This window comes from Lissotriton helveticus, chromosome 9 (assembly GCF_964261635.1).
Source record: "Lissotriton helveticus chromosome 9, aLisHel1.1, whole genome shotgun sequence".
In the NCBI taxonomy this organism is placed as follows: Eukaryota; Metazoa; Chordata; class Amphibia; order Caudata; family Salamandridae; genus Lissotriton; species Lissotriton helveticus.
In genome coordinates this window covers 587,728,733-587,755,378 of record NC_136070.1, presented here as the reverse complement: position 1 = coordinate 587,755,378, position 26,646 = coordinate 587,728,733, and the positions used below count along the sequence as shown (strand labels likewise).

Below are 26,646 nucleotides of genomic sequence, written 5' to 3'. Positions count from 1 at the left end.
AAGGAAAAACAAATTTGACTGTGTGTAATGTAACACGTACCCATGTAAAGCGCTCTAATCCACTATTAGTTCCACTACATAAAACTGAAAAAACATACCCTTGTCCTGTTAGACAATAGCAAATGCTAGTCTCTAATAGGACAAAGGTATTTTTTATCGTAGCGCAACTCGATCTTAAGGTAGTTGGAGCGCAATTAATATACAGACCAGAAAGGCCAACAAGCATTTACAATGCAATGGTTTTGCCTTTGTTAAAGTTAGAGCTATTGGCATTGCTCTTGACATTATTTTTATTTATGTGTTTTTTTAAAACATAAATAAATGGCATTGTCATTTACAATGCAACTAGCTTTATCTCTCGCAAATGACACACACAAACACCCACAGAGAGCCCCCCACACACACACAGAGCCCCCCCCCACACACACACAGAGCCCCCCACACACACACCCACACAGAGCCCCCCACACACACAGCCACACAAAGCCCCCCCACACACACACCCACACGGAGCCCTCCACACACACCCACCCACACAGAGCCCCCCCACACACTGCGACCCCCCCACACACTGCAAGCCCTACACACTGCGACCCCCATTTCAATAGATGTGTGATGCTTACCTGGTACTAAATTGGTCCATGCATGGCTGAAAGGTTGAAATGGTGTAGGAGGCAAGGGGACAAATGTGAGCATGGAGAGAAAGGAGTATAAGTTTGAGATTAGTGACTGGGTGAAAATAAAATCAGGAAGGACACAGGGTGGTCTTTCCAAATTAGATGGTCTATTTCAGGTAGAAAATGTCAGTAGGTTCTTTGTGTTCTTGAGGGGGGGGATAGGTCCAACCGGCACCATAATCGGACGTTTATTGTTTATACCCATTCACAACAGGTAACTAGGCAGGATGGTCGTCTCAGAGCCCAATCAGCAGTGAAGCAACAAGGTCCCTAAACCTCCGTAGAAGCATGTGAAACACTGAGGGGCCCTCCTCACCACACACAGGGCTGAATCTGCACTCTGAATCTGCACTCTGCACTCTGAATCTGCACTCTGAATCTGCACTCTGCACTCTGAATCTGCACTTTGCACTCTGAATCTTGAATCTGCACTCTGAATCTTGAATCTGCACTCTGAATCTGCACTTTGCACTCTGAATCTTGAATCTGCACTCTGCACTCTGAATCTGCACTCTGAATCTTGAATCTGCACTCTGAATCTTGAATCTGCACTCTGAATCTGCACTCTGAATCTTGAATCTGCACTCTGAATCTGCACTCTGCACTCTGAATCTGCACTTTGCACTCTGAATCTGCACTCTGAATCTTGAATCTGCACTCTGAATCTTGAATCTGCACTCTGAATCTGCACTCTGAATCTTGAATCTGCACTCTGAATCTCCACTCTGAATCTGCACTCTGCACTCTGAATCTGCACTTTGCACTCTGAATCTGCACTCTGCACTCTGAATCTGCACTCTGCACTCTGAATCTGCACTCTGCACTCTGAATCTGCACTCTGAATCTTGAATCTGCACTCTGAATCTGCACTTTGCACTCTGAATCTTGAATCTGCACTCTGAATCTGCACTCTGCACTCTGAATCTGCACTCTGAATCTTGAATCTGCACTCTGAATCTTGAATCTGCACTCTGAATCTGCACTCTGAATCTTGAATCTGCACTCTGAATCTCCACTCTGAATCTCCACTCTGAATCTCCACTCTGAATCTCCACTCTGAATCTCCACTCTGAATCTGCACTCTGAATCTGCACTCTGCACTCTGAATCTGCACTCTGAATCTGCACTCTGAATCTTGAATCTGCACTCTGAATCTGCACTCTGAATCTTGAATCTGCACTCTGAATCTCCACTCTGAATCTCCACTCTGCACTCTGAATCTCCACTCTGAATCTCCACTCTGCACTCTGAATCTGCACTCTGCACTCTGAATCTGCACTCTGAATCTGCACTCTGCACTCTGAATCTGCACTCTGAATCTTGAATCTGCACTCTGAATCTTGAATCTGCACTCTGAATCTCCACTCTGAATCTCCACTCTGCACTCTGAATCTTGAATCTCCACTCTGAATCTCCACTCTGCACTCTGAATCTTGAATCTGCACTCTGAATCTCCACTCTGCACTCTGAATCTTGAATCTCCACTCTGAATCTCCACTCTGCACTCTGAATCTTGAATCTCCACTCTGAATCTGCACTTTGCACTCTGAATCTGCACTCTGCACTCTGAATCTGCACTCTGAATCTTGAATCTGCACTCTGAATCTGCACTCTGAATCTGCACTCTGAATCTGCACTCTGAATCTGCACTCTGCACTCTGCACTCTGAATCTGCACTCTGAATCTGCACTCTGAATCTGCACTCTGAATCTGCACTCTGAATCTGCACTCTGCACTCTGAATCTGCACTCTGCACTCTGAATCTCCACTCTGCACTCTGAATCTCCACTCTGAATCTCCACTCTGAATCTCCACTCTGAATCTCCACTCTGCACTCTGAATCTCCACTCTGAATCTCCACTCTGAATCTCCACTCTGCACTCTGAATCTGCACTCTGAATCTGCACTCTGCACTCTCAATCTGCACTCTGCACTCTCAATCTGCACTCTGCACTCTGAATCTGCACTCTGCACTCTCAATCTGCACTCTCAATCTGCACTCTCAATCTGCACTCTCAATCTGCACTCTCAATCTGCACTCTTAATCTGCACTCTCAATCTGCACTCTCAATCTGCACTCTCAATCTGCACTCTCAATCTGCACTCTCAATCTGCAATCTGCACTCTCAATCTGCACTCTACACTCTCAATCTGCACTCTCAATCTGCACTCTGCACTCTCAATCTGCACTCTCAATCTGCACTCTCAATCTGCACTCTCAATCTGCACTCTGCACTCTCAATCTGCACTCTCAATCTGCACTCTCAATCTGCACTCTCAATCTGCACTCTACACTCTCAATCTGCACTCTGCACTCTCAATCTGCACTCTCAATCTGCACTCTGCACTCTCAATCTGCACTCTCAATCTGCACTCTGCACTCTCAATCTGCACTCTCAATCTGCACTCTCAATCTGCACTCTCAATCTGCACTCTGCACTCTCAATCTGCACTCTCAATCTGCACTCTGCACTCTCAATCTGCACTCTGCATCTGCACTCTGCATCTGCACTCTGAATCTGCACTCTGAATCTGCACTCTGAATCTGCACTCTGAATCTGCACTCTGAATCTGCACTCTGAATCTGCACTCTGCACTCTCAATCTGCACTCTGCACTCTCAATCTGCACTCTGCACTCTCAATCTGCACTCTGCACTCTCAATCTGCACTCTGCACTCTCAATCTGCACTCTCAATCTGCACTCTCAATCTGCACTCTCAATCTGCACTCTGCACTCTCAATCTGCACTCTCAATCTGCACTCTGCACTCTCAATCTGCACTCTGCACTCTCAATCTGCACTCTGCACTCTCAATCTGCACTCTGCACTCTCAATCTGCACTCTCAATCTGCACTCTCAATCTGCACTCTCAATCTGCACTATCAGTATGCACTATCAGTATGCACTATCAGTCTGCACTATCAGTCTGCACTATCAGTCTGCACTATCAGTCTGCACTATCAGTCTGCACTATCAGTCTGCACTCTGCACTCGCACTCTGCACTCTGCACTCGCACTCTGCACTCTGCACTCGCACTCGCACTCTGAATCTGCACTCTGACTCTGAATCTGCACTCTGACTCTGAATCTGCACTCTGACTCTGAATCTGCACGCCTTAAAATCCACTCTCGGTTCCTTTGTTTGCCTGATGTTCGTTACGAAATTTTATTAAAAGGTGAGCAGGAAGTTTCAAAGTGCGACAGCATAAACATTTTTTTAACTATCAGCTTACGATTCCTACCTTATTTGGAAGTTTATCTACTTGAAATATTCCCTTTGTTCTGTAGTAAGCAGACCTTTTTATTCCTCGTGTTAATACGCATGCAATGTTTGTCAATGCCCAGCGGGTCAGGCAGTGTTCAGTAGCACAATATTGCTGCCTCGTGGCCTTCGCTGCCGCGGGAAGTGCACAATTAGGCGATGCTGTGATCCCGGGTGCACTTTTCTGGTCGGAAAGTGGAAAGTTAGTGGTTTCACAGTGGGGGTCGGTGCCCTATAATAGGTAACACATGGGAAGCTCTAAATAAATAACTTCATCTAATGAGGCTGTCATTAAATAAAAAAAAGTAGCATGCTCGCCGCTGGGACATTTATCACCGCACAAATTAGTCTGTTTTCGCCTCATTAAAATAAAGAGAAACCAGCGTGAATTCGGTATACTTTACTCCCATGAAATAAAACACATCCAGCAAAGGACCTAACTCTAAAACGGATATTCACATATATGTACATCATTTCAGTCCTTTTTAATGTCCACAACGCTAAAACGTATAAAATAAACAAGCTTATAGTAACAATGAAAATGCTGCATCGGAAGGCGGGTGCCGGCTCAATGCCGGGACAGATTCGGGGGCGTTCCCGGCTTTTGGCTGACGTCGCGTAACGTCGGCAAAAGCCAAAGAATCTCGAGAACGCCCCCGAATCTGGTCCGGCATTGACGGACAGGCCCCTCGTCCAATGGCTAGCCTCCATTTATGGAGCTAGCCAATCGGAGGAGGGGGCGTATCCCGACCCACACACACAACTCAAGAGGTTTTTTTGGCACATGCGCAAAGCGCATGGCCAGTCAAAACCTAAAAAGTGGAAGATACACGAGACATTTATTAACTAACAGAAAAAAAGATCAACTACAATTCAGATGATTAGTATTCCCAGGTCAAACAGGATTACTTTAGAAGCCATCCCAGAGTCATTGGATGATCATCCAACTACCTTAGAAGTCATTAACACGTCATCAGACATCATCAAGCTCTTGAAGTCATCAGCAAGCTGCAGAAGCTCAGCCTGATGATTTGAGGATGACTTGAAAATGAGTATCTAATGACTTTAGAAGGTGTCATTATTCGTGATGATTAAAGGATGACTTGAAAAGAAGTACCTGATGACTCTAGTAGGCGTCATTATTCGTGAAGATTTAAGGAGGACTTGAAAATTAGTATCTGCTGACTTCAGAAGGTGTCATTATTCCTGATGATCTGAGGATGACTTGTAAATGACTCTCCGATAACTTCACAAGATGACATTGTTCCTGATGACTTTGGGGTGATTTGAAAATAAGCATCTGAATACTTCAAAGGTACCATTGTGTTTTCAATAAGATGTTTTTGCGTCTGGAGATTTTAACAGGAATTGTTTGTCTATTTAAAGAGGACGTCCACCACTTTGGTTTCAGTTTTCCAGAAAAATGCAAACTGTTGGATGATTGCACAATGAATTGCAGATAAACGTCTGACCTCCTGCAGCTGGGAGCCCCAAAACCCAAACACACCCTGAACCCCCAAATTAACCCTTGCACCCCAAACACACCCTGAACCCCAATATTAACCCTTGCACCCCAAAACCCAAACACACCCTGAACCCCAATATTAACCCTGGCGCCCCAAAACCCAAACACACCCTGAACCCCCAAATTAACCCTGGCACCCCAAAACCCAAACACACCCTAAACCCTAAAATTAACCCTGACACCCCCAAACCCAAACACACCCTGAACCCCAAATTAACCCTTGCACCCCAAACACACCCTAAACCCTAAAATTAACCCTGGCACCCCAAACCCAAACACACCCTAAACCCTAAAATTAACCCTGGCACCCCAAAACCCAAACACACCCTGAACCCCCAAATTAACCCTTGCACCCCAAAACCCAAACACACCCTGAACCCCAATAGTAACCCTTGCACCCCAAAACCCAAACACACCCTAAACCCTAAAATTAACCCTGGCACCCCAAAACCCAAACACACCCTGACCCCCCAAATTAACCCTTGCATCCTAAAGCCAAACACACCCTAAACCCTAAAATTAACCCTGGCACCCCAAAACCCAAACACACCCTGAACACCCAAATTAACCCTTGCACGCCAAACCCAAACACACCCTAAACCCTAATATTAACCCTGGCACCCCAAAACCCAAACACACCCTAAACCCTAACACTAACCCTGGCACCCCAAAACCCAAACAACCTGAACCCCCAAATTAACCCTTGCACCCTAAAACCCAAACACATCCTGAACCCCCAAATTAACCCTTGCACACCAAACACAAACACACCCTAAACCCTAAAATTAACCCTCGCACCACAAACCCAAACATGCTCTAAACCCTTAAATTACACCTGGCCCCCCAAAACACAAACCCACCCTCAACCCTAAAATGACCATGTACACCCTAAAATCCAAAAGCCCTACAAACCCCCAAACTTTTTATGAATACGGAATGCCGGGAGGCGCTGCTGTGATATGATGCTTTCTGTACCCCCAGGCTGCACTTCCTTCATAGAGTATTTCCATAAACACATAGTTTAGTGGAATCCGATTGCTAGACTCTTAAAACAACTGCGGACAGAACTGCTCATGGCCCGAGGAATAGGTCTTGCAAAGGAAAACAAGCTTTGTCGTCATGGTGACTGCCGAATTCACTCCATCACAATACTAATTGCTCACAATTGTCACTATTACCTTTACTACCTCATGTATTTTTGGTTGCTCACAATTTTTACTACCTCGTGTATTCTGTTTGCTCACAATTGTCACTATTACCTTTACTACCTCATGTATTTTTGGTTGCTCACAATTTTTACTACCTCATGTATTTTGTTTGATCACAAATGTCACTATTACCTTATGTAACGTAACGTATGCTTTTGTAATATTTCTCATTATGTTTCATTTCTGTTCCTTTTGTGAAGCGCTCTGACACCTTCGGGTAAAGTCCGCGCTATATAAAAATGCATAAATAAACTAAAATATATTTTTAAAAAGCACAGCTGCCTCTAACACAATGCCAAAATCACCTACTGTAAACCATCAGTCTGCCGGCTGGCTGGGACTCGAACCGCAGATCAATGGAGAGCAGCTCTCTCACCTTTTCATATACCGGAAGCCGGTGGATTCCTCTAGCAAAAGCCTACGCACATAGGGGAGCGCCGGAAGTGACGTTATTGTCCTGCGGCAAGAACGAAGACTGCCGTGAGTTCAATAGCCATGAAAGGGACAGGTGGATTGGCATCGGTCTCTTTATTTTTCCAACTCCACTTCCTTCATCGATTCCAGCGTATACTCAGGTAAGTGCTGCAGCTGTTAAAAAAGAGCAGCATCGATCCTCCGCTCTCGGACCCAGCTGCTCAATTTCCGTCCCAGACCATCTTCCTCAATTTTCGGAAAGCACGAATTTTCATTAAGGGGGTACATTCAGACGCAGCTCCCTGCATGTGTGTGCTTCCTACGTGTTATAATTAATGCCTGCCTTGCAATGTGTGTGTATTATGTGTGTTTGATGTTTGTCTGTATTCAGCCTGCCTGCTTGTTTAATATGCACCTTTTGTGTTTGAACATGTGTATTTTTGTGTATGTGTGACGTAGTGCGTGCTTGTGTAAGTTGTGGAAAATTGCAAAAAGCCTAAAAAATGTGTTTTACAGCAAGTTTTTCGCCGTAAGGAAAAATAAATTACTGCCCGTATATTGTAGGTCCCATGTTGGTTCCAAGTGCACCTGCGTGTATTCAAGATTCTCGACCAAATGGAACAGTTTTCGATCTACTGAAAAGGTGTCAATCAAAGAAGACTAAACACATTTCTTTATGTGAATATTGTATATTGTTGAGCATTACTTGTGTCCTTGCAACTTGTAGTGAGCTTTCATTACTAAATGAATGTGTGCTCTATTGTTGAATCCTGGTCACGTTCCCCAAGCTATGTAGTGTGCAGAGCAGCACATCTTCTAAAACACTGGCAGTTTTCATGGATGCGTTTCGAAGCATAAGGTTAAATGCTTCAAATAACTTAGCCGTTGTAATGCTGGTTCCTTATTTTGTTTGCTATTTGTGTAATTGAAAGGCCTGGTTGCCTGTGGCGATTGAGGTTTACGCCCTATTTAGGAAACGTAGTCAGACGCATTCCAACATCTTGCAATATCTACTTTCGCAAAACAGGCTATCATTCTGGTTTCGTTCCATGTGCATGCAATGTTTTTAACTCGTTTGTATATATTATTGAGACCGGGCCAATTACGTATTCCCTGTTTGCGCTAATTTACCTTGTATATATTATTGAGACAGGGCCAATTACGTATTCCCTGTTTGCGCTAATTTACCTTGACCGCTAAGATCTCTGTAAAAATGAAGCAGGTCTTGTTACATCTGCCACTATCGATCCCAGCCATATCCAGTTACAACCTGACCTACTGCTAAAGTACTGAGGCAGAGGGATCGAGCCTTGAGATAAATCGCATTTCTCTCTCTCTCTCTCTCGATTGAGATCTTATAAGAGGTTTCCCCATGCCCTCTTCTCGTTTGAACTGCGGGTACTGCATGTGTCAACGAGGTATGGGATCCCTTTATGTTAAATTGCATCTCTTACCAAACACCTCTGGCAAAACACTTATAAGGTCCCGGAGGGGAGACCTATTGGCTATACCAATGCTTTTGCTTTAAGTATTTGCCATTGTAATGCCTTTTGTTTCATTTATTAAGCCATTACATATTGCACAATTAACGTACAATACTACTAGCAAAGCTAATTTCTTTAGCTTAATAAAAGGTGAAACCTATTGCATTTTTAACGCTTGTCCTTTCATGTTGGGGGTGCCGGTGGGCAGAGGGTAGCAGGCATCTGACTCTCTATGCATCTGTGGGGATAGGTAACTTGATTTCCCGTCACAAACCCCAGTGTGAAAGTTCACTTATTGATAGTTCTTCTATTTCTCTCATAATGCTTCTACTTTGCTATTACTATTTGTCCTGAGCAGCAAGACCTAAGCATACACTCTGGCTCTCCAAAAATAAAGTTGATTATTAGGTAATTTCCTCAATGGCCTTCAGTGCATGCCCAATCACTTCTTTGTAGTCCAAAATCTAGGCATATTAGATAGAAATTGCACCAGGTCAGTGTACTTTTTGGGGTGCTTTTCTCCAATTAAATCTGTTAATCAGTTTGATATGCTTTGTATTTTACCTCTGAAACTTAAACCACACACAAACTAATTCCTGATTTTTATATCTAGCAGGACATAATCATGGCTTCATTCAACGTCCTGTTTTTCACTTGCGATCATTCTGTGTGTGTTCGAAAAGATGGTGACTTCCTGCTTTTGGACAATCCCGGGGAAGTTCTTTGTAAATGGCTGGTCGAAAATGTAGATGAAGCTGGTCGGCCAATCACCGAAGAGTGAGATTTTGAAGCTATGATTCTGTTCCAATCATCTGGTAAGCACAATAAGTAAACCTTTATAATAAGTTTGCAACTGCAGGATAACGGTACAAATTACCAACCTGTTTTAGTAAAAACCTACATTTGTGATTAATTAATCTAATAATGGACAGTAAAAATGAACATGCATGTCCCCACATATGCCTTGGATTGCTCTCCAGAGACAAATGTAACACATATGAAAAGGACTGAAATGTTTAGCTTGTGGCACTACTATAAGGCAGCCATTTTTGGGTAAACTATTTTATTTAGGCAACTTTTTTCAGGAGGTTCAAGTTCAGGCTTACAATGTGTACTGTCTATCAAGGAAAACCTACTTACTTGGTTATGGATAGATTGTACATTTGTCCTTTATTATCAATACCTCTTTATTTATATATTATGGCTAGAGCGTGAAGATATATTGCAAGTGGTCAATGTGTTCTTTTCTGTTTTGAAGTTTATATGTAAATATATATTTTTTTTCTCTTGCTTTTTTTAGTGAAGAAACGGTGTCTAATGATTCAGGATATTTTTCAAGAGCTAATTGCAAGCTATTCTGGCACGACAGAGGGTCTAAAACAGGTGTTACTTCAAAGGGCACTGGAGAAAAAGCAGATGTTAATGGACTGTGGCAATCGGGGAAGCGCTAGTAGACTTAAGAGGGTGTTACGCGAACTACAAGAGGAAGAAATTGCAGAGAAAAGATGCAAGGACAAGAAAGCCAAGCAGAGTGGACTGGATTATATAAGAGTTGGTAACAAAGCTGATGCTGAAAGCACAACTTTTCAGCCTGGTGATGCAAGTTTGCGCATGAATTTGCAGAAACTTGAAAACCTGGCCCTTTTAGCAGGGATGGCTAGTGTCCTTCATCAAAAATCCACAACTAAAAATGACGCATCAGACCGTGAAAATGAACCTGTCTTGGAGTCCACGCTTAAATCCAAATATCAAGGACAAAAACATGCCTCCCTTTCACCACGTCATCCTAGAGTAATCAACACTCATTCTGAAAATATAATGGGGTCATTCTGATGTAATCAATAGCCACCCTGAAGCTGTCATAGGATCATCCAGGAATAATCCACACTCATCCAGAAATTGTCATGGGATCATTCCAGAGTAATCCACTTCCATCCTGGAGAGGTTATAGGATCATCCTGGAATAATTGGCAGTCATCCTTAACTTAGCTAGAACCCATCCTGGAGTAATTCTCCCTCCTCCTGAAGTTGTCAATTAGTATTCGTGGAGTTGTAAAAGGTAATCGCTCCCTGCCAGTAGAAGTCATCAGAACACCATCCTACTGTAGTTTTTGTGATGAGTCTAGGTTCGTCATCTCATTTACATTTTTTGTCCTACAGGCATACTTCAGGATGGCTTGGGATGACTTCCCCAGATAATTGCAGGAATAGCCTGACTGTAATCATCAGATGAGTCCAGAATGACTCCAGGATGATCTTCCTTTTTGACATGGGTTAGGAACCTTGAAAAGGAATGCTTACATTTTGGACGTCCTAATACACAGTTGCTTAGCTTTTCGTATAAAAAAGACTTAACTGTGCTTAGCCTCCAAAAGCATGCTCCCGAAACAGGCCCCAAAGACCTGGGAGTCGTAACCACCATTAAAACAAGGATGACTGGAGCAGAATTAAATGATATTTTAAAAGGGATGCAATGCCAGAACGAAAAATAATCAATATCCCCGCAGTTATGAAATGCCTGCCTTTTCGAATTGAAATCCGATCTCACTATTTCGCTGATCATGCTTTTATTCACAGCAATTCGGAAACAGGGACTGAATGTTAGATCTTTGAATTGTTAGTGGCGGAAAAATGCATTTAAATAAGGGCAAAGAAGAACAATTATTCTCTTCTTCATATACCTACGATTTCTCGACCAAATCCTCGCGTGCTTCCAAAACTGCAAACACAGGCAGGTGTTGTTGCTTCCAGTGTTCAGTCGGCGGAAGGTGCCCATAGCTCGAGGCCCCAGGTACGTCAGGCGCGCATGCGCACTATGATATGCATGCGCATTGGAATATGTCTCACAAAACCTGTACTTTCTCAGCTCACACGTGTGTGCGGCAGTCAGCAGCGAGAGGGTTGGAACTAACTTCACCATTAATTAACATAAGCTCTGGCGGGGCGTGGCTAACCGAGCAGCGAAATGGCCGCTCTGTGAGAGGGCTCCGCCGGCTGCACACCAATAATCCTTGCACGATCCTTTCTATGCTGCGGAGAGACCCAGATTTGCGAGTGGCCGGACGCTACATGACCTAGGGCACACTCGGCTGAAATTCTGAGGCGCGCTGACTCCGGGCGCCCGAGTTCTGGCGCAGACGACCTGACCGGCTCTGCTGCAGACCGCGGTGGAGCCTGAGGCGGCGGCGGCTGTTCACTGGGCCCCGGGGATTAGTGGGCCTATACACCTGCGGAGCGAGGGGGCTGTCGGAACCCCAGGAAGGCTGGCTGACGACTGCTGTGTGGTGTGAAGCTGCGGTGTCGGAGCCGGGCGGGGGTGCCAGCCGGTCACCCAGCGCCCGTGGGGCGGACGGACGCTGACCCGACAGAGCGGCCGCCATTTTGGTGTGGGGTTGCGCTGCAGAGGACCATAGCCTGGACACTCGACTGTGTGGTTTAAGGACTGCTCCTGTTTGGCGGTATTCGGTGCTCCTGCTGCCCACTAGCCACGCGGAGACCTGCTGCATCACTGGTGAGTGATCTCTGCCTGTCCTCGAGGGGTGGACTTGGGGGCGAATCCGCAGGGCACACGGAGCCCGGGTGCACCGTGTCGCTGAGAGGCCCGCCATTTTCTTATCCCGAGGCCCGCCTGATACCGCGGCACCCTCCCGACACCTACATCGAGTGGCGTTAACCTGCGGATACACGCCAGTATTCCCCACTCATATCTGAGGGTTCCTTGCTCTGGGCTGTACACCCCTTGGGGACACGGTCGCACTAGTGAGTGGGTGGACACACGCGACCTCTGTGGAGGACTCCTGATTCCAGATGGGGGAAAATAGAGATGCAAGACAGCCCAAGCTCACTTTTGAGCAGAAACAAAAGGCCAAACAGATGTCGGCAGATCAGGAGGCAGCGACACCCCCTTCCACCAGTCCTACACCAGACATAGATTTTGGCGCCTTAATCATGGAGGTCCGATCTAGCCTCAAAAGCATCGACTCCAAGTTGGACGCAATGGCTTCGCAGCTGGAAGCGGTCAAAGCCAAGGTGGACACACATGAGACACGCCTGGATAAGCTCGAGAACAGACAAACGGAATGCTGCGAGTTCCAGCAACAGACCAAGCAACACGTAACGAACATTGAGCGCGAACTGGAGTTCCTGAGAGCCAAGGTGGATGATTTGGAGGCGCGTTCCCGCAGATCCAACATTCGTATCACAGGCATTCCGGAGACTGATAATACTGGGAAAATGGAGGTCTTTGTAACGGACCTACTGCACGAACTGTTTGACCCCGAACTCTCCCAGGTTTTCGTGGTAGAGAGGGCGCACAGAACCCTTGGCAAGAAACCTCCGACGGGGGCCCCTCCTCGACCTATTTTGGCGAAATTGCTAAATTATCAGGATCGTGATCGTGTCCTACGGCTAGCTCGCGAGAAAGGAAAGATTACTCACAAAGGGAACCAGCTCTCATTCTATCCTGACTTTACCCCTTTGGTTCAAGCGGCCAGGAAGGAGTTTCTACCGGCCAAGAAACTGTTGATGCAAGCCGGGATACCGTACTCCTTGCTATATCCGGCAAAATTGAAAATAATGCACGAGCGAGAGGCACACTTCTTCACAGACGCGAAATCTGCCTTGAAATTCTCCAGACACATATGCGGAGCTGGTGCTCGCCGAAAATCACCCAGACTGGAGGACAGCGCTGATCGAATGACCGATAATGATTGAAAACATCAGCCCTGGTTGGCTGAGAGCCCCCTCGGCGTGGTAGCCTAGATGGGGGGACCCTGCTTCGTCGTGCCTATTGGACACTGGCATGGTTGACCGACAGACGCCAGTACTTTTTTCCATGCCCGAGGATCGACTGGGAACCGGGTGCAGTTCCGGGTTTAAGACACTGCTGTTTCCCATATTGGTACATTATTGGCACATTCGTGAGTCTGGCTATCTCTGGAAAGCTGTGAATCTTCTGAGATGTGCAGCCACCCCGAGTATTCGGGGGTGTATGCCGGGAGCACCTCGCCCCCATGGGGTATTTCCCGCTGTTACTGTTTCTACTTTACTGGAGTGCTGGTCTAAGCACACCTAGGGTTTTAACGCAACCTGATTGGGGGGTTGACGTGGGTGGGGGGGGGAATACGTGGTTGGGTGTTTGGTTATTTGTTTTGAACTGGTGCACAATTGCTTACGTATTTACTTGCTTGATGCGAGAGAGGCTGCGGGGTGTGAGGACGTTAAGAGGATGTTGGGGTTGGTGGCGGGGGGTATTCAGTCACATCGATCCAACTGCTGGGATGGGGGGGGTTAAACTGTGGACCTGGAACATTAGGGGGCTTGGAGACTACAAGAAAGCTAAGCTGATGCATGGTGTGCTGTCCAGACACAATGTCGACGTTTGTTTCCTGCAAGAAACTCATCTGAATGCGACTCCGTCGCCCAGGTTGAAACAAAATAGGTGGTCACGGATATATTCCGCTATTTATTCCAAATATGCTAGGGGAGTGGCTGTTCTCATACGTAGAGGGCTGGATTGGAAGGAGCATGAGTGCGTGCTTGATACTGAAGGCCGCTTTGTCATTCTGCATGGTTCGCTGCAGGGCAAACCTCTAGTTCTGGCTGCTGTATATGGTCCGAATGTGGATGACCCGGACTTTTTTCGCGGGGTCTGGGCACGAATTGCTTTGCTGAACTTTAGCTCAATTGTGATTGGAGGGGATTTTAATGTTGTGTTAAATGACGAACTGGACAGGCAGGGTATGGCCAGACCCACACACGTCAATGCGAGACAGGCTATACTTGATGTGATGGAGGAGGGATTACTATCTGATGTGTGGAGAGTTAGGCACCCTGGGGAGAGACTGGGTACCTGCATCACATGCCATCATGCTGCTTGGTCTAGGTTGGATTTTTGGTTGGTGTCACCTGAGGTTGCGACGTGGGTGGAGAGGGTGGACGTGCAAGCTAGGTCGCTGTCTGATCATGCCCCCTGTGCACTGGAGCTAAATATTCCTGGCTGCACTGCCAAGGCGTTTGCTTGGCGATTGCCCCCGCATGCCCTCACGGATCAGGTGTTCACTGAGGAAATACGCACTGATATTGATAACTACTTTAAGGATAATGAGGGGTCGGCCTCCACGGAGGCTATTGTGTGGGACGCCTTTAAGGCGGTAATACGAGGTCAGTGCATAGCCAGGCAAGCGGGAGTGCTACGTGATATTAGACGTTCTTTGTCAAGGTTAGAACAGGAGCTGAGGGAGTTGGACCTGACCTTCTGCCGAGACCCGAACCTGGAGATAGCCAGTAACATCAAAGCCAAACTGCTCGAATTCGCTGAGGAGGCGCAGCGTGAAGTAAAATTTTTGGGTAAATGGGCTGAGGCGCGTAGATACGGAGAGGGGGACAGGCCGAGCAGGACCCTGGCTAGGTTGATCGCCCCCAGGTCGGACACACACCACATACACACTATTCATGACAGCGCAGGCGATCTGGTGGTGGGCCAAGAGGCAGTCCTAAAAACCTTCACTGATTTTTATTCCTCCCTATACAAAGCTAAACAGACGGACGTCCCTGATTCCCTGGATAGCTTCCTGGATTCTATTGCCCTGGTCTGGTTCAATGACAATCACAGGCAATACATGGACCTCCCCGTTACTGCACAAGATATAGCTCAGGTTATCAAAAGCATGCCATCAAACAAGGCGCCTGGCCCGGATGGGCTCACGACTTCCTTCTACAAAACATATGTGGAGGAACTGGCCCCGAAACTACACTCGCTGTTTGCTCAGGCCCTTGAGCTGAATTCACTTCCTGACTCAATGCGCGAGGCCCTAATAATTACGCTCCTGAAACCTGACAAAGACAGCATGGCACTTGACTCTTATCGTCCCCTCTCCCTTATTAACGTTGACGCCAAGATTTTTGCTAAAGTCATCGCAGACAAGCTACAACCGCTATTGCCCCTGATAGCTCTCCCTGACCAGTCCATCCCTGGCCGCGCGACTTCCCACAACCTCAGGACCCTCTTCTCCGTATTACACTATTTACACCCATCTCTCCGAGCTGCGGTGGTGTTCTTAGACGCCACCAAAGCGTTCGACTCCTTGGAATGGCCTTACTTGTTCAAGAACTTGGGGAAAATGGGGTTTAGTCTCAACTTCATCACACTTATTAAACTACTGTATGATGCACCTAGGGCGCGGGTGAGTGTGAATGGTTTGGTATCCGAGCCCTTTAACATATCTAGAGGAACCAGACAAGGATGCCCCCTATCTCCACTCCTTTTTGCCATTGCCATGGAGCCGTTGGCGGCCAGGGTTCGTCAACATCATACGGCGAGGGGGATCGGCTTCAGCTCCCGGAGTCTGCTAATCTCATTATATGCGGACGATGTAACTCTCTACATTACAGATCCCTCTGACAATATGAACCCACTGCTCCGAGAATTTGTGAGATTCGAGGGCCTAGCCGGAATATCGATAAATTGGTCAAAATCTGTCGCATTCCCCCTAACTGACGCGACCACACAGCCTCCCTCGGAATATCCCCTGCGGTGGGAAACTGAGGCGGTGAAGTACCTGGGAGTATGGGTGAGCCGGGACGTACAGGAGATCTGGTCCCTAAACTTCGGGAGGGCGGTGGACTGGCTTGAGAGCAAAGTGGAGATCTGGAACAGACTTCCCCTTTCCCTGGTCGCACGGATAGCACTGGTGAAAATGGTTGTACTCCCCAAATTCCTGTATTTGTTTGTGAATGTTCCAGTACCAATGACGGCGCACTTCCACGCACGCGTGAGGTCGCTACTTCTAAAACTAGTGTGGTCCGGTGGTCAGGCTCGATCTTCTTGGGACCTCTTGACCCTCCCGCTCAGGCAGGGAGGCCTGGGAGCGCCGGATTTCAAACTATATTCCCTATGCGCACAGGCACAGTTCCTGCATTTCTGGGCCTTCCCCACCCCATACCAGCCGCATGTGGCGGTGGAACTAGCTGCTGCCGCCCCATCACCTCTACAGGTGGCGCTATACGGAGGGGTCACGCGCCCATCGAAAGACATTGACACGGTGGAAATGATCCGCTGGTCCTGGCGTGAACTGAGGATCCGTGCGAAACTCCCGTTGCTCTACGCGCCATCGATCCCACTACGGGGTAACCCGATGCTACCGTGCCTCTGCACCAGGGGGTACACCATTCTGCTCAGAGGGAAACGCATACTGACGTTTGCGGATCTCTATCCCGACGGGAAATTTGCTGAGTTACCAGCGTGAGAGGATGGACATCCTGACTCCTTCTCGGACGCACTGCTGCACCACTCCCTCCGGGAGTCCTGTAAGAAGTTGTGGCCTAACTTCCCTGAGGAGCCGCCGCGCCTGGAGGCACTCCATAATCTGTTGTCACGACCATCTTCCGTGAAGCTGGTCTCTAGACTATATAATTGCATGCAGGAACAAGCTCCGATCACAGAGCCCGCGGCCAAACAGGCTTGGTCTGCCGACTTAGATGACCCCCTCAGTGACGACATGTGGGACTACTGCTGCGCACAACTGTCGGCGCTGTCACCGAATTATAGGTTGAGACTAGTGCACTTTAAATTCCTGCACAGGTACTACCGCACTCCGGCATTGCTACACCGCATGGGCATCAGAGAAGATGCTTCATGCTGGAAATGTGGTGGGGCAGATGCCTCCTTTTTGCATGTGGCGTGGGCCTGCCCGAAGTTACATGAATATTGGTCGGCCATCTTCAATGCTGTCAACCACATGCTGCGCAGGTCAGACGAGCCTACCCCGCTTGTGGGCCTGTTAGGTTATGTGAAAGACACTGAGCCTTGTGATCGGAAGCTACACGCGATATTGCTCCTTTATGCGAAACGCCAGGTGGCGATAAACTGGGGCCGCAGGACTCTACCAACATTCGCGGAGTGGGTAAAAGACGTGACTTATGGTCAAACACAACTCACGCACTACTGGGAGTCGATGCCCACTGCCGCCAGACCCAAAGACATTTGGGAGCCATTCCTCCAGTGGGCTAGGGAGAAAACAGGCTCTGCTGCCTCCGGAGGTTTCCCTGACGTGGGAGTCTCTGACGACATGGGTTGAGATCCCTAGATAGCACGCGCGTTCCCTGTGGCGAGTTGAGTGCTGCCAAAGAGACTGCTCCTATGGCCTGCGAGACACCCTGCCCATGCACTACTTCTGCTTCACCTAGCGCCCATCGGACTTATTGCTCTGCCCCGTTCACTGATCCCACGACACGCTAGTCGGTCTGCTCCCCCCCCCCCCCTCTACCTTCAGTGAGATTCTGGAGTCCCCCTGTTACTGACCCTGCCACATGATTGCATATTACATTAGCTGTCTGTGCCCTGCGCGCTCTGCCCCGAGATTGCCTTTTCGGCCAAGTAGATCACACTCTGTTAAGCACCACCGTGTTCTTTGTTACCCTCACACTGTTGTGAGAGGTTGGGAGTTAAGGGTGTCGCGAATTTGTCTATTCTATACTGCTGTTTTGGTGAGCCATGACTACCGTTCTCGTCCTTATGGCGGTGCGATGTCTACTACATGCGTACTTTTGACTGTTTGCGACGTCATCTACAAAAATGTAAGATTATGTGATTTGCTTCTGCTGCACTGTATGTTTCTTTCCTTTTATCATAGTTTACAGGTACGGCCAGCTGTGTGACACCAGGATATTCTTGACAATCCCCCGCGGGAGACCTGCTGTTGTTTGATACTTGCTTATATCGCGACCTACCTCCGGGTTGCTGGCATAACGCAGTGTACCTATTGTTTATGACCAATAAATGTCTTACGCAAAAAAAAAAAAATTTAACATAAGCACTTCATGTTAGTGTGTTTTGATGCTGGAAAGCTTGTGTCGATGTTGGGAACAGGCCTGGCTTCAGAATTCTGCATCTGAGAGGCGGCCAGCCAATCAGATCTGTTTGTTTGAGCCTCTTCAGTGCGAAATATACATAGACTTTAAACCTTAATTTCTCAAAAACTAGTGAATTAATTTAAACCAAATGAAAAAAGTATGCTTTTTGGACCAAGATCTAGCGTTCAGTCAGGTCAGCTCAGGGAAGCTTTATTCGGTTAATAAAAAAATAAAAAACATAAAACCATCCTAGAAATTATGCACATCTTCATATCTCAAAAAGTACAATAAAATAAATAAAAACAAGAGAATAAAAATCCCAACAGCAGACCCCGATAAACCATATCCATAAAATACTATATGCAGGATATCCAATTAAAATCAGGCTATAGCTTTAGTGCATGGGTACTCACAAACTTTCTCTCGGGGGGGGCCAAATTTACAGTGTGGCTTGTCGCGGAGGGCTGCACCGGTGGGGGCGGGGTCAGTGGGGGAGGGAGGCGGGGCTAGAGCATTAAAAAACTGCGACCATGAGGTTGAAGACAGGTCCCTGCAGCGGACACCTTCGTCCACTGAGCCACCAGACCCAGCATACACACCTCTCTCTCTCTCTCTCTCTCTCTCTCTGTCTCCCCCCCCCTCTCTCTCTCCCTCTCTCTCTGTCCCCCTCTCTCTCTGTCCCCCTCTCTCTGTCTCTCTCCCTCTGTCTCCCTCTGTCTGTCTCCGTCTGTCTCTCTCGCTCTGTCTCCCTCTGTCTCACTCACTCTGACTGTCTCATTCACTCTCTCTCTGTCTCCCTCCCTCTCTTTCTGTCTCCCTGTCTCGGTCTCCCACTCTCAGTCTCCCTCCCTCTCTCTCTCTGTCTCCTCTCTGTCTCCCTCTCTCGGTCTGTCTGCCTTCGTCTGTCTGTCTGCCTACCTCTGTCTGTTTGTCTCCCTCTGCCTGTCTGTCACCCTCTGTCTGTCTCCCTCCCTCTGTCTGCCTCCCTCTGTCTCTCTCGGTCTCCCTCCCTCTGGCTCCCCATACCTGATTGGTATGGGGAGCCTGGGTGCTTACCAATTACAACGCTGCAGTATTGTGATTGTTCAGGGGACCCTGGCTCAGCCCTGCCAAGTACCACATATCAGGTGTTAGACTAACGCATTTCAGTGCGGTGATCCGCATCACCGCACTAAAATGCAAAGTCACACATTTTTAACACCCCCTCAGCTGTGAAGTGGAGCGCTCTATTTAGCACTACTGTGACTTACTAGGTAAACTAGTGGCAGTGAGCGATCCGCCCAGGCTTGGGGGGGCTGACTCAGCTGAGTTGACTCTGGATATAATGTTACCTATGCACCACGGCATTCAGCACTATCACGAGAGTCGGTCTGATTTTGCCCTATGGTTACTGCCCAGTCAATGCGAACAGAGACTCATGTGTCACAGAGACACACCTACAGGTGAGTCACGTGACCTGCGGCGCACGAGCAGTGCACAGTTGGTAGACACTGCAAATAATGTGTGATTACGTTAAGATTCACAAAGGAGGGATTTGCGGCCAAAAGCTATCCCAATTACAGCTTCTCAATGAACCCCATTGCGTTGTTAGCCTCATCTTCCTGACCGGTCAGCCTGAACAGCAGTCTAAGGTGCACCCTATGCTGCAGCCCGCTCCCGCAGTCACAACGCCTGGGACGGAGGCCTGTATGTACATCCTGAGGTAGCAGTCAGCTACGGATCGTGACAGTCGTCGCTCTGCTTGCTCATTTGTAGGGAACCACAGCCCTTTCACTACCAGGAGCTAGCTGTGGTCAGGAGTCTGACTCTAGAAACCACGAGGCGGCATAGCCGCAGTCCCGGGAGGCCCTCGAAGGTGCGCCATAGAACTATAATCCACACTGTGGGCTGCCACACTAGATATTGATTGTCTTTTGTACATCAGGGTCTAGCCCAGCCCCAACGTTACCTCATACGGATATGGTCACTTTATGACAAAGTGTAGTGTCTTTTTAATACTCTTGTTTAATTGTCTTTGTTATTGAGTTTGTTCATTTGTTTATTTATAGTGTGACTTATATGATTTTGAACATAAATATACTATGTATGGTTAACTGTTTTTTAGTTTGCTACAATTGTTTTATATGCGTTTAATAAATTGATACATAACATTTCCAATATTTTTCTGGTGTACTGGCACACTGCTTTTTCAATTGGTACTGTATCCCCCATGATTGAATGTGTGTGATTTAGGTGAGTGAATGCGTGAGAGTTCTCTCAGTATTTGCCAACCAAAGGATATATTGTTATTTTTCTAGATTGAACCCTAGTCCTTTGGTGCACACAGGGTCCCTCTCATTTTTTCAAGGGGTGCGGGTGGCAGCACAGTGACACGTAGCACCAACCAGGCCTGCATGGACAGAGTTGGACCATGAGGAGAGGTCAAGAAACAACAGGCGGATTGCAAATGAGTGACTGTCTGCCAGCTACACCTACACTGGCCTAAGCCATGTGCCAACGGCACACAGACAGTGTTATTATCTGTTTGAACTCCACTTTCCAGTCAGGTAAGCCAGAAATCTGACCGCTTTAAGATTTACTATTCTCCTTGTAAAGTTTTTGGTTGTGTCTCTAGTAAACTATCTCTTTTTGTGACTTTCTGGACAATTGGCTGGTGACTCTGGGTAAATATTAGCCTAGGGAGTGCTGTGTGATGATTCACGTGTTATTGGGCCTGTGCAATCAATAGTCATGCAGCTGGTTTTGGCATGTCATCACTTTTCACTACCACCAGTGGATGAATTTACATGAAAACATCTTAATTTGCATTTTTCCTTTGTCGTATTGCACAGGGCCATCTTGGCGCCGTGCATGGTGTGCTGTGAGTTTGACTTTGTGTTGGTGGGCTCGGCGAAAGATGTTTTAACAAATTGCAGCTGCCCCCTTCAGACCATCTGGAAATAATCAGCAGGCCAGACGGATCTGAACTTTACCCTTACCAGTGAAGCCCTCCAGTCATGTACGTTTGTCACAGTCTGGGGTAGAGGCCCTGATTACATCACTAACATGACCAATAGGAGAGAGACTCTACAACTGAAAGGCGGCCTGTCACTAGACAGCGCCATCACCATCAAGAAGTCCTGCAATATCTTCAGAGAGCAGAGCTGGCGAGAGCTGTAGTGTGTGAGTCACTGCTCAGTTGCAAGGCTATCCCTGCAGTGCCATTGTGCAGCGGTCCTGGGTCTGTAGCTGTGTTGTACTTCTTCATGAGCTCTTTTACTTGAGTATTGAACCAGTTATATCTTACTGCCCATTTTATATTGATTTATCACTACAGACCCTCCTCTGAAGTTAGTGCCCTTCCATTTTTGGTGCTTTGCAGAAGTTTTAAGATCTTCTTAGAGTTTCCCACTGCTCAAAGGGGTGTAATTTCTGATATTTATATGTTCCCCTCGTCTTTAGTACTTGATTTTGCTCGCAAGATAGTGTCACTCATAGTCATTGAATGTCACTCATAATTACACTGAAGTAATGAAAATGTCACACATAAGTAATCTGCAACCTTGGCAGCTATGTAGTAGAGAGGCGGGACCCGGCACGGCAAGGTAAGGGTTCATTTTATTATTGTTTTTTTTAAACATTGCACACAGTTCCATCCCAAATCCCCCACTAACGCCCGTGCCCCCGCACACGCCCCTCCACCCACAAACCATGCCTACCACTGGTTATTAGTAAACCAATAAGTACCCCGAAGTGGTTGCCGCCAGTGGGTAAAAAAAATAATATATACTTATCTGTTTAAATCATCATTTACACACCACTTTCAAATTACTATTTCATACTTATAACTCACATTTATACTTATGCACCAACTTCAAATTAATATCACTCGTGCACTTCCGTACACACTCTTGTCACCTCACTTGCCACCCTACATTAACTGTAACTCACCACTGTATCATGCACTGTGTTCTGGCAAATAATAACATTTCTGATCTCATAAGTATTTTATTTACTTCAATGACTTTACATGCTACAACGTTGTTAATATCTAATGGTATGGCTAGTGCATTTGTGATATTTAATACAATACGTATATATATTTAGTGATGTATGTCTAGGTGCTTAACTTTTTTTTATTGGTATAAGGGCGATATTCTGTTGTCGATATTTTAGTTATCCATATTTCTGTTATATGTGCTGTGTTTTATTGTGGTGCCAGTATTGAGCGTTTCTTTATTTTCGATATTTCGATATTTTAAATATTTTATCTGGTGATTTTGTAGTTGATAATATTATTTTCTCTTTTCAGGAATTGGATTGCAATATTAAGATAATCAACTTTGTGGGGATTTTTGTGAATTTTGATATTGTTTTCCTCAATGTTATGTCATACAGCCTCCCAGTGCTGTGGTCGTAAACAGTTCGTCCACCACAATGTGCAGCAAAATCTCTCTGTGCTTGCACCACAAGGATTTTTCTTGAAAAAAATAATTTCTGAACATGAGGGAACACGTCCTGAAAACTTTCCTTTTTGTTCACAATGAGATGATCAACACGCACAGCATGCTGGGTATTCCACCAAACAATTGTCTCAAAAATATTGATTCACTGTGTCAAAAATATCATGCTATTAATATTATACATAATATTGACATAATGTTAGAAAGCTGTATGTAAATCAAAGAAGTTGCCGACATGTTTTGTTTACAAATGAAGTGCACTGTTAAGAATGTAATTGTTAAGTGCAGTCATATAGCACTTCATGCTCCTAACCAAGGACTGAATTACCTAGAAGACATATGTCTCTAGATGGTAGATGCTTAGGTGAAAAATATTATATTGTATACACTGTGGTCTACTTAGAAAGTAATTTGGTCTCAGGTATCGGGTGGTAAAGTGAAATTGTAGTAAGCCTTTTTTTTCAGTGAAAACAAATATTTAGGATCTGCTTTGGGTATATTTTAACATTTTTCTGTTGGGTGGGAGTAGCTGAGGTAGAGAGTAGGTGTCTGTGTGAGTGGCTGTAATAGTGAGTGAGTGGGCGTGTAAGTGGTTCTGTGGGTGTGTGAGTGGTTGTATGGGTGGGTAAGTAGCTATATGGGTAAGTGAGTGGGTGTCTGAGTGACTGTATGGGTAAATAAGTGGGTGTGTCAGTAATTGGTGATTGAGTGGCTATGTGAGTTTCTGTATGGGTGATTGAGCGGGTGTGTAAGTGGCTATAAGGGTGAGTGAGTGGGTGTGTGAGATGTTGTATGGGTCTGTCAATGAGTATGTGAGTGGTTGTGTGGGTAAGCGAGTGGGTAGGATTTATGGGTATGTGAGTGGGTGTGAGAGTGGGTCTGTGGTTGATATCATCAGTGATGTCATGAGTGATGTCACTGACCATGTCATGAGTGATGTAATATGTGAGGTCATATGCAGTGCATTTTAGGGCGTTATTGTTGGATGTATGACGTTACAACGCATACTTTTACCACGCATACCTTTACAACGCGGTATTTACAACGAATACCGTTACTACGCATAGCGCTTTGGGGTGCTGGATAGTGGTAAGTATAATTTTCTATTCCGACTCCAGTCCCCGTGGACACTAGGGAAGGTGTTGGATAGAAAATTAAACGTATTCCCTATCCTAGAGCGCCCCCCAGCGCAATGCGTTGTAATGGTATGCGTGGTAATGCCTGCGTTGTAATGGTAGTGCGTTGTAAAAATTTCGTTGTAAACATTACATACCGTTATGGTTAGCTCAGGTAACTTCAACTGCTGAATTTCACTGGTTTTGTATGAGTAAAATCTTAGCCTAACTATAACGTCCCAGTAGCCTTTGTTTTTTTCAGTGAATTTCTAAGGTTTTTTACATTTTATTTCCTAACTATAACCTGTAACCTTTGATAGTGTGTGAGTGGCTGTAAGGGTCTGTGAATGGGTGTGTGAGTGGGTTTGTGGGTATGTGAGTGACTGTATGGGTCTGTGAGTGGGTGTTTGAGTGGCTGTAGAGGTTGGTGACGGTGTGTAAGGGCTGTATGGATGTATGAGTGGGTGTGTACATTTCTTTGTGGGTGTGTAGCTGTGAGCTGCATACTACTTAGGTAGACAGGGTGGAGCCAAACGGGCAATGCCTCCAGGTGATTCTGTACTTTTTCATATTTGTAGTAATTAAAAGGGAGACCCATGGACTCTGCTCTCACCAGGAGAGGCCAAGAAAAAAAAACTTTTGTCACAGTCACAACAGATTGCGCTCTACTAGGTCAACGATGCATTCGCCTTTACCAAGGATTTCAGATTGTTATGCAATGTGGAATTGCTGCGAAAACACACTTGCTTTGTCTTTGTGAAGCCCAGGAAGTTAGGATAAGATGTCCTTTACAGACGTGGAGCTTCAAATGGGGCCCCTGCTATGTTTACATTTGTAATTGCTTCTTGTTGAGTTTTAATTTCTGTGAAATGAGCATCAGGGCAAGAAAGGAACATCACTTGCCAGTTTATCCAACAAGAGTTCACAGTTTTTCACAATGTCTACCTAGCTTGAGTAGTGTATACTGGTTAATTAGTAAGTGCTGCATAGTTTGGTACATGCCAGGTGTGTATTCTACACTATAGCTGTGTAATGGATCACAAGGAAATGTCTCCAGCGACCTTCTCTGAATTTCGGCAATGTTATTGTTTCTTGTGTGTCTTCAACCAGAAGTCTGTGATAACATTAATCCTGCTCTAGAGAAGGCAACACGACTACAAAGAGGTGAATCTCCACCAAGTTAGGGTACTTTCTCCATACTAAATGAAGCAAGTGTTTCCTTGTTTGGTGGAGATATACTCATTTTCTTGGGCATCAAGAAATAGGTGTGCCCAGAAGGCTTTTCTTTCTTTTTAATGTATTTTTAATATTCGTGAATTCGTCGCAAACAGTTACAATATGTATATTCCGCTACTGTGGATAGTTGCAAAATCAGGGTGATTTTTAGAAAGTCTAAAAACATACATACACATATTTGTAATTAATGTTTGTGATCAGTAGTTTACTAATATAAAAAAATAAAGAGAGATTTTCCTAAGTAATTTTATGGTTGAACATTGTTTTATTCTATTTCCCATATTCATGAATAAGTGGGCGTTCGCTAATACGTCGATGTTCATAAATATCAGATGACTGCGGAAGAAAAGGATTTCATTGGACAAGACACTTTTGATTATTCTAGAAAGTAAGTCCCCACACAGTTTTGTTTATTTCAGACTTCCTGTGGTGAGATTGGAGGCTCACATTTCAGCTCTTGCTCTTTTCAATTTTAATATTGATTTGGCAATTTGTGGAAATTTTCTAATAAAATGGCATCTGGTGGCAGTAAAGATCATCGGCCACACCTTGATGAAGACAGTTCTTTGGAGAAGGAACCCACTGCAAAGCGGCAACCAATTGCTTGGGAGTGTTTTACCATCCCCTCTGCGGAGAAGAAAGTGGTGGCTAAGCATGTGAAGTGCATAGTATGCGACCCTCTCCAGGGGTGCATCTAAGAGATATTCATGCGGCACAACAAGCATGTTGTATCATCTGAAGATGTACCACTCTAAGGAGTTAACCAGAGCATAGAGGCAGCAAAGTGCAGGTGATCCGTCAACCTCAACTGCAACACCAAATGCTCCAGGGGACCCTCTACCATCTTAGGTCCAGAAACCATTCCCAAAGAAGTCACCAGAACCCCAGATAATTGGCACTTCTTGTTTGGACTGCAAGAAAATTGTAACTTGCTGCACTTTTGGACACAGCAAAACTGCACGTGTTCATTTTTTTTTAATGCCACGTATTTTTCCAGTTTGGATTTTTTTTCTTTTAAAGCCTTTTTCAGTTTTCGTTTTATTTGCAAAATAAATGATAAAAAACTAAAAAAAAAGTTTTAAAAAAAGACAAAAAAAAAAAGGTTCTCGCCAGAACCACCTTTCTTGGTTTAAAAAAAAGATAAACTTTTGCATATTTGTAGTCATTGAAAGGGAGAACCATGGACTCTGCTATCACCAGGGGAGGTCAAGAAAGAAGACATTTGTCACAGTCACTACAGATTGCGCTTTGATAAGTCAATTACGCATTCGTCTTTTCCAAGGATTTCAGATTGTTTTTCAATGTGTAATTGCAGAGAAAACACACTTGCTTTCCCATTATGAAGCCAAGGAAGTTATGATAATTTGTCATTTACAGAAGTGGAGCTTCAAATGGGGAACCTGCTCTGTTTATTTTTGTAAGTACTTCCC

The 26,646-nt window shown here is 45.8% G+C and overlaps 1 protein-coding gene and 1 long non-coding RNA gene across 11 annotated transcripts in view; one reads left to right on the top strand and one right to left on the bottom strand.

Annotated features, from left to right (window-relative positions):
- Window positions 1–7,088, bottom strand: part of MAJIN (membrane anchored junction protein) — an 801,090-nt gene extending 794,002 nt beyond the window's left edge. For 4 of the 8 annotated variants that reach the window (XM_078660568.1, XM_078660570.1, XM_078660575.1 and 1 more), the window contains exon 1: window positions 6,983–7,073. Coding sequence is in view for 1 of the 8 variants with exons in the window: in XM_078660571.1 (XP_078516697.1) it covers window positions 7,050–7,057 (8 nt within the window). In the remaining 7 variants the exon portion in view is untranslated. Of the gene's footprint in view, window positions 1–6,982 lie in introns of all 8 variants that reach the window. The other 4 variants (XM_078660569.1, XM_078660574.1, XM_078660571.1 and 1 more) reach the window with 3 other exon arrangements.
- A 33-nt stretch (window positions 7,089–7,121) lies between these two features.
- On the top strand, window positions 7,122–25,442 carry LOC144781623 (uncharacterized). 3 transcript variants are annotated; one of them, XR_013601017.1, is made up of 4 exons: window positions 7,122–7,248; window positions 9,185–9,386; window positions 20,721–20,969; window positions 22,715–25,442. It is a non-coding gene; the product is annotated as an uncharacterized LOC144781623 (long non-coding RNA). The 3 variants fall into 3 exon arrangements; XR_013601018.1 differs by lacking the exon at window positions 20,721–20,969; XR_013601016.1 differs by lacking the exons at window positions 20,721–20,969; window positions 22,715–25,442 and adding an exon at window positions 9,872–10,473.
- The last annotated feature ends 1,204 nt before the right edge of the window (window positions 25,443–26,646 follow it).